The sequence below is a fragment of the Merops nubicus genome, unplaced genomic scaffold (genome assembly GCF_000691845.1).
Source record: "Merops nubicus isolate BGI_N331 unplaced genomic scaffold, ASM69184v1 scaffold43008, whole genome shotgun sequence".
In the NCBI taxonomy this organism is placed as follows: Eukaryota; Metazoa; Chordata; class Aves; order Coraciiformes; family Meropidae; genus Merops; species Merops nubicus.
In genome coordinates this window covers 270-6782 of record NW_008627146.1, presented here as the reverse complement: position 1 = coordinate 6782, position 6513 = coordinate 270, and the positions used below count along the sequence as shown (strand labels likewise).

The 6513-nt window shown below is 41.2% G+C and overlaps 1 protein-coding gene across 1 annotated transcript in view; it reads right to left on the bottom strand.

Annotated features, from left to right (window-relative positions):
• Positions 1 to 1007: 1007 nt before the first annotated feature.
• LOC103778629 (DNA replication licensing factor mcm4-like) overlaps positions 1008 to 6513 on the bottom strand; it is a gene marked incomplete at its 5' end in the record, with an annotated part of 5702 nt that continues 196 nt past the window's right edge. Inside the window, 8 exons of the mRNA XM_008946226.1 lie at positions 1008 to 1327; positions 3234 to 3354; positions 3560 to 3780; positions 4517 to 4655; positions 5085 to 5180; positions 5264 to 5359; positions 5515 to 5610; positions 5698 to 5861. Coding sequence (XP_008944474.1) covers positions 1008 to 1327; positions 3234 to 3354; positions 3560 to 3780; positions 4517 to 4655; positions 5085 to 5180; positions 5264 to 5359; positions 5515 to 5610; positions 5698 to 5861 — 1253 coding nt within the window. The remainder of the gene's footprint in view (positions 1328 to 3233; positions 3355 to 3559; positions 3781 to 4516; positions 4656 to 5084; positions 5181 to 5263; positions 5360 to 5514; positions 5611 to 5697; positions 5862 to 6513) is intronic.

The following is a 6513-nucleotide window of genomic DNA, read 5'->3' as shown; positions in this document are numbered from 1 at the left end:
CCTCTCTAGCAACATCTATATGGTAGAAAGTCAATAAAAAGTGATAATCAGTAACAATGACAGCTAGAAACATCAAGGAAGACTCTGTACAACTTCATATAAACTCTCTGCACAACCTTGGAGCACAGAAACCTTGTACAGGCATGGAGCAAGCTATTTGTCTTCATTCTGCTCTTATTCACTTAGAACAACTTGTGGAGGCCAGCAAAACCTCTTCATGAGCTACAAGAAGTATGACTTGCCCATTTTATTTTCCTTGAGGCCCCAGTACACAATATTGGTGCTCCAAGGCATGTGGGTTTCAAGCCCTTTCAAGGATTAAAGACAGAAATTTTGTGATGTTGCTGGGAACAGGTTTCGATTGGACACTGAAGTTCTCCCTTGATGAAGGGTCCCTGGCTTCCCTCAGCTCCACCCAATACACCTGACCTGCCCCATTAGTGTGGTGAGGAGGTAACAACAAATGGAAGAGCCATTACTGCATTCCTGTTTCAATGGGGAATTGTTGTGTGCCTTTGAATTCAACTTCTGGCCATTTCAGAAACCTATGAACAATGATAATGTATAAATCTATAAAGAAAAAAACAAAGGAAGACCCACTGCAGGTTGCATTTTTTGCAATTATAAAGTTGTGGTACCTCAGTGGAACGTTCCTTTCTTGGACACACCTAAGCAATTGTGCTAACATCCCCTAAGTCAGGATCAACCAAATGTCATCTTCTCTTGTGGATGGCTCTTTTTAGCAATCACTATGTTACAGTTACTTATTTTTCTTTGATCACCAGTGATCTGAACATTCAAGAAATGTCCAGGGTGCATGCTGAAATTAAGTTTTCCCAGTTCTGCCACCTTCCTACCTTTTTGTTATCTTCCCTCTAATTATCACTCCCTAATACCATGAAAAGAATTAGAGACACTTAGAACCAGCTCTATCCTGACAAGATTTAAGACTCCTTAAGATAGAAATCTCTGAATTTTGAAGCCTCGAGTCATTTTTATAGTAAGAATTACAAATACGCTTGCATATAAACACATTTCTTAGAAGAGAAATACAAAATTAAAGTCACCTTTTTAATATCTTCATGCTCATAGATACTGGGGGCCAATGCAGAAGAAAGCCTTTCGTAGATGTCTAATTTTTGAGAAAGCTCCCTCAGCATTTGGACACGTTCCTCTGTGAACATTTTCCGCTCCGTCTCCTCGTCAACCCCGTGCAGGCGCTTGGAGTCGGTCTTGCGGTAGTGAATGACATCAACGTGGGTCTTGTAGACAGACTTCACTGTGCTGACCCTTGGATTGACACGAATTGGGACTGCCCTGTAGATACCTAAAGAGGAGTTTTAATCACAGCACGAGACACAAACAAATAACGGTCAGCCCAAAACCTGAAAGTTTGACGTGTTCCCTTGAACGCTGAAGTTCTTCCAAACAGCCTAAACACTTTAGTTAGTTTACCTCCCAGTACAAGTCAGTCATGTAGAAGTCAATGGAAGGTATTTAAGTCATCTAGGCTCTACTTTTGCAGGTATGAACAGGTTTAACATTCCTATCACAAGTATTCTGAGCAGGGAAAATGCTAAAACACTTTTGAAAAAAACTAAGGCTTGATGCTTTTGCAAGTCCTGCTCCCATGTGCAAAGCTGGTGTTGCCCCCTTATAGAATGTCCAAGTTTAATCACAGATCTCTTGAACATCTCTGACAGCTATACCAGTACAGAAACTGCTTTAAAACAAAGAGGTTTATAAAATGTGGTTGCAGTATCATAAATCTTACTCTGTTACCACTTTCCTCACAACTATCACTATTTAAGATACTGCCTCTTCCTTGTCTACATTCTCAGAATGGCTGAATCATCAATCAAGATGATCTGGAGATTGTGTAGCTCAACCAAGGGCTCAAACTGGAGTCAACTATTTGAGGCTGCTAAAGGCTGAGTCCAGTTGGGTTTTGAGTACCTCTATGGATGGAGACTTCACAGTCACTCTGGGTAACCTGTGCTGGGGCTCGAGTAACCAAATAGTAAAAAAAGTTCTTATATTTCTGGGATTTCCTCTATTTCAACTTTTGAGTACCTCTATGGATGGAGACTTCACAGTCACTCTGGGTAACCTGTGCTGGGGCTCGAGTACCCAAATAGTAAAAAAAAGTTCTTATATTTAACTGGGATTTCCTGTATTTCAACTTGTGCCCACTGCCTACCACTGGGCACCACTGAGAAGAGTCTGGCTCTGGCTTCTTGACTCCACCCTGCCCCCCCAACCAACTCAGGTATTTATAAACACACGGGTGGCAAGACCCCCTTGAACCTTCTCCAAGTGGAGCAGTCCCAGCTTTTCCAGTTTTTCTGAATATGACAAAGGCTCCAGCTAACACCATTGCCCTTTACTGAACTCACTACAGCATGTTCACATCTCCCTTGTATTGGGAGGGCCCAGAACCAGACAGTACTCCTCCACGTGTCCCCACCAGTGCTGAATAGAGAGGGAGGACCACCTCCCTCTACCTGCTGGCAACACTCCACTTAATGCAGCCCAAGAAGCTGTGGGCACCACAGTCCTGTGGTCTGTCAAGCACTGCTTCCTTCCAGCTTTGCTTTGGCCTACAAGGTTGCTGAGGGTGCACTGTCCAATCATCCAGCTCATTAGTGAAGATACCAGTGTTTGGCTCCAGTATTGTCCCCTAGAAGCCAACCATGGTGACCAACATCCAGCTGGACTTTGTGCTACTGATGATAACACTTTGAGCCCAGTTCTGCCAGTTAAATCCATCTCACTGTGCACTTATCTACCCCACACACCATCCGTTTGTCTATGAGGCTATTATGGGAGGCAGTGATAAAAGCCTTGCTCAAGTTGAAATAAAGAACATCCCCTGCTCCAGTCATCTCACTGCAGAAGGTTGCTATCCACTGCAAATCCATGATTACTCCAAATCACCTTGTCCTCCGTATGGTTAGATCCTGGAAACCATTTTATTGGCTTTATCACCTCTCAGGGGTGAAAATGAGGCTGCTTAGCCCATAGTTCCCCAAGCCTCCTCCTTGCTCTGAGAACACCACTGGCTTTGTCCCAGTATCTTAGCCAGTCACCACAACTTTTCAAAGATAACCAAGTGGCCTTGCAAAGACAGTGGCCAGCTCCCTCATCACTTCCAGGCACATCCCACCAGGTCCCTTTACAGACAGTCAAAATCAGTGAAAAAGGAGGATGCAAATACTCAGACCAAATCTTACCTGTGACATTAACTCTATCACCTGGCTGAACTTTGTCAACAAGGTCGTTGTGAGCAAAGAGTGCAACCGTATATGGGGTCTGTCCAGCTGGCATGTCTTCAGGAGACTCCTGCAGTTTGATCTACCAAAAAACACTATGTTTTAGTTTCAGAAAAGTTACCATTTCACAAAGCTGTTTGCCCCACTTTCACATTCCAAAACACTTCTCCCCTTCTCAAAGCATTCAGCCTCAGTATCCATACATTAACGCTATTGATGACATTAGGGGATGGGGGAGCAAAAGCTAGAAGCTGTTTCCTTCTGGGCCCCAGCTGAGCAGAACGTACCATCTGCTTGTCAGAGAACATGGATCTGTTGTGGATCAGAGCCATGCTGTGTGTGGTGTTGCAGTTCTTGCACACGGAGGGCTCAGCAATCCTCCCCCGGTCGATTTCCACTCTGGTGGTGAAGGCACAGACCTGGCATTTGAAGAATCCTTCCTGCATCTCAGGAATTAACTGGGAGCTCCTGATGACCATGCCACTGATGGTGATAAGCTGATCAATATCTACAAATACAGGCACTTGTGTCATGACTTCATGCTCTTAAAATTTACAATAACCTCCAAAATATCACTTTACATTAATTTTTAGGTGGGATGCAGGTGTTAGGTACTAGTATTTAGTCTAAGACAGAGCAAAAAGAATCATAAATGCATAGTACAAGTATTTATTGGTGTATTTATACAGAAAAAAAGGAGTTGTTTGCACTTGCAGATCTAAGAACATGAGTGGCTGATGCCAGGGAAGATTTTCTTTATGGATACATCATTCTGCATTTGGGTTCTAAAGCATTTGCTTCTGAAACTCATATAAACAGAAGACACTGGTCTTTCGGACCATAAGTACAGTCCCATAGAGACTTCACATAATTCTGTGTCAACATTCAGTAAGCTTATATAAAACCTTAACATTCTTTTCTAATGTGTTAATCAAGTTTACCTTCAGGGTGTTTAGACTCCTCATATTTTATTTATTGGTGTATTTATACAGAAAAAAAGGAGTTGTTTGCACTTGCAGATCTAAGAACATGAGTGGCTGATGCCAGGGAAGATTTTCTTTATGGATACATCATTCTGCATTTGGGTTCTAAAGCATTTGCTTCTGAAACTCATATAAACAGAAGACACTGGTCTTTCGGACCATAAGTACAGTCCCATAGAGACTTCACATAATTCTGTGTCAACATTCAGTAAGTTTATATAAAACCTTAACATTCTTTTCTAATGTGTTAATCAAGTTTACCTTCAGGGTTTAGACTCCTCATATTTCTAGTCTTCAGTGCATTATATGGCCTTACTTGAATTTGATGTTCTAATATTGAGTCAGGGTAACGATCAAAAAAGATCTCATTGGCAGCCATGTCAAACGTTGGGATAACTTCCTGTGTCAAATTGTTAGAAATGGTTAAGCTTACCAAGTTAAAAATCAATTAAAAAAATCATAGAATGAAGTATTTTTGCAGAAAGCATTTTATGTGGTTCTGATCAGCCAGGAATAACTGAATTCCATTTTCCTACATAACTGAAAATTTGCTGTTCAGATGATAAATATTTGGGTATTGCAAAGGGAAAAAACAAAACAAAACAAAACCCCACAAGGCTCTGGACATTGCACTTTGCCAACTAATTTTGCATGCACAAGGTAACAATGGTAATATCTATGATCAACTACTGTGAAACAAGACATTTTATATTATGTAAAACAAAGAAGCCACAGAGATTACTCTGAACATACAAAGTACATGTTGCATTTAAACACATTAAAACATGCAAGGGCCACTTGAAAGCCCAAAAAGAAGTGCCTACTTCACCTGAGGGTAGCAGATCAGCTGCCTGTAAAGATTTTCATCAAATGATCTCAGATGGTCACAATTCACATTCAGGAATGGTTCCCCAACCATATTAATCTGTAAGGTGTTTGAAAAGAAATCTTTAGGTCAAGGGCACGCAGAACTGAAAAAGCAAAGTTATTGTGCTGTGTAACAAGTACCTCTTCAAGTCGCTGCATATAGCGTGGCTCATTAAGGTCCAAGCCCATGTCTTCATCCTCCTTAGCTAGTGGATCAATGAAGCACTGAAGAAATTTCTGAACATCAGAGGTACCAGCGAGGCAGAAGAGAAAGATGAGCAGAGTTTAACAGTGCAAACACCACCTATTTCTTATCAGATTTAAGTAATAGTTGCTTAAATCAAACCATTTTTTCCATTTAAAAAAGGTAAAAAGTTGTTAAGTTAACCTACCTGGAACTTTTCTTTGCACGAGGCTACGTTAACATCTGTCCCCCAAATAACAAGCTTTTGTCCCAAAGACTGCTCGGTCGCTACATCCTCAGTTGGCTGCATGGAAACAAATTAAGCATACACAAATATGCTTGTCTGTTTAAAAATGAGCTGTCAGATCCAAGATCTGAGACATCTACTTACCCCATCTGACTGTAAATCAACCTGTCTGGCTTTACGGGCAGAGCCGAGATCTGGCCTCTGCCTAACTGGAGTTCCTCGTACCCCACTCCGAGGAGTACCCTCCACCCTGGAGCTGGGTGTGCCATAAGTCAGAGGTGAACTGATGTCAAAGTCAAGAGGAATAGCTACAGGGAAAAAAAGTTTCATTATGATTATCAACAGCAGAGTAAAATTTGGCCCCTGAGTTTGTCTCATCATTTTTTTAAACTCTACTAGTTATAAAATAAGTGTTTTGTTGTGAACAGAAACAATAAAGATGTTGCAAGCCTACCCAGAACTTTTCCTTCTATTAACATCTGGAAGATCCCAAGTTCTAATAAAGTTTTGCTAGAAAACTTTAAAGCAGCACTGCATTTTAAACTACACTGGTGCCCAAGCATAAGAAGTCAAAACAGAGAATGCTAGATTGAACTAATTTTTCAGTATTTTGGGGGCTGTAAAAGAAGTGACATGACAATTATCAGCTCCAGCAAGTAAAGCAAATCCTATTTATAAATGGAAGAAAGGCTTTTTATAGCAATTAATTTTATTCTTTCTGCGTTAATGACTTTCCTGATTTTATTCTTTCTATAAGTATATAAAAGAACAAGGTATAATCTCATAGATAAGATTATAAGGTATAACCCTCCCAGGATAATCTGAAGCTTAAGCAGGACCCCTGCACCCCCGTTCTGTTCGCTAGGCTAAACTCTAATGAGAAACTCGAGGCAAAACCCCTTTTTTTTCCCGGGAGTTTTCCAGCCGGATCCTTTCTCCAACTACACAGGGGTGCGGGCA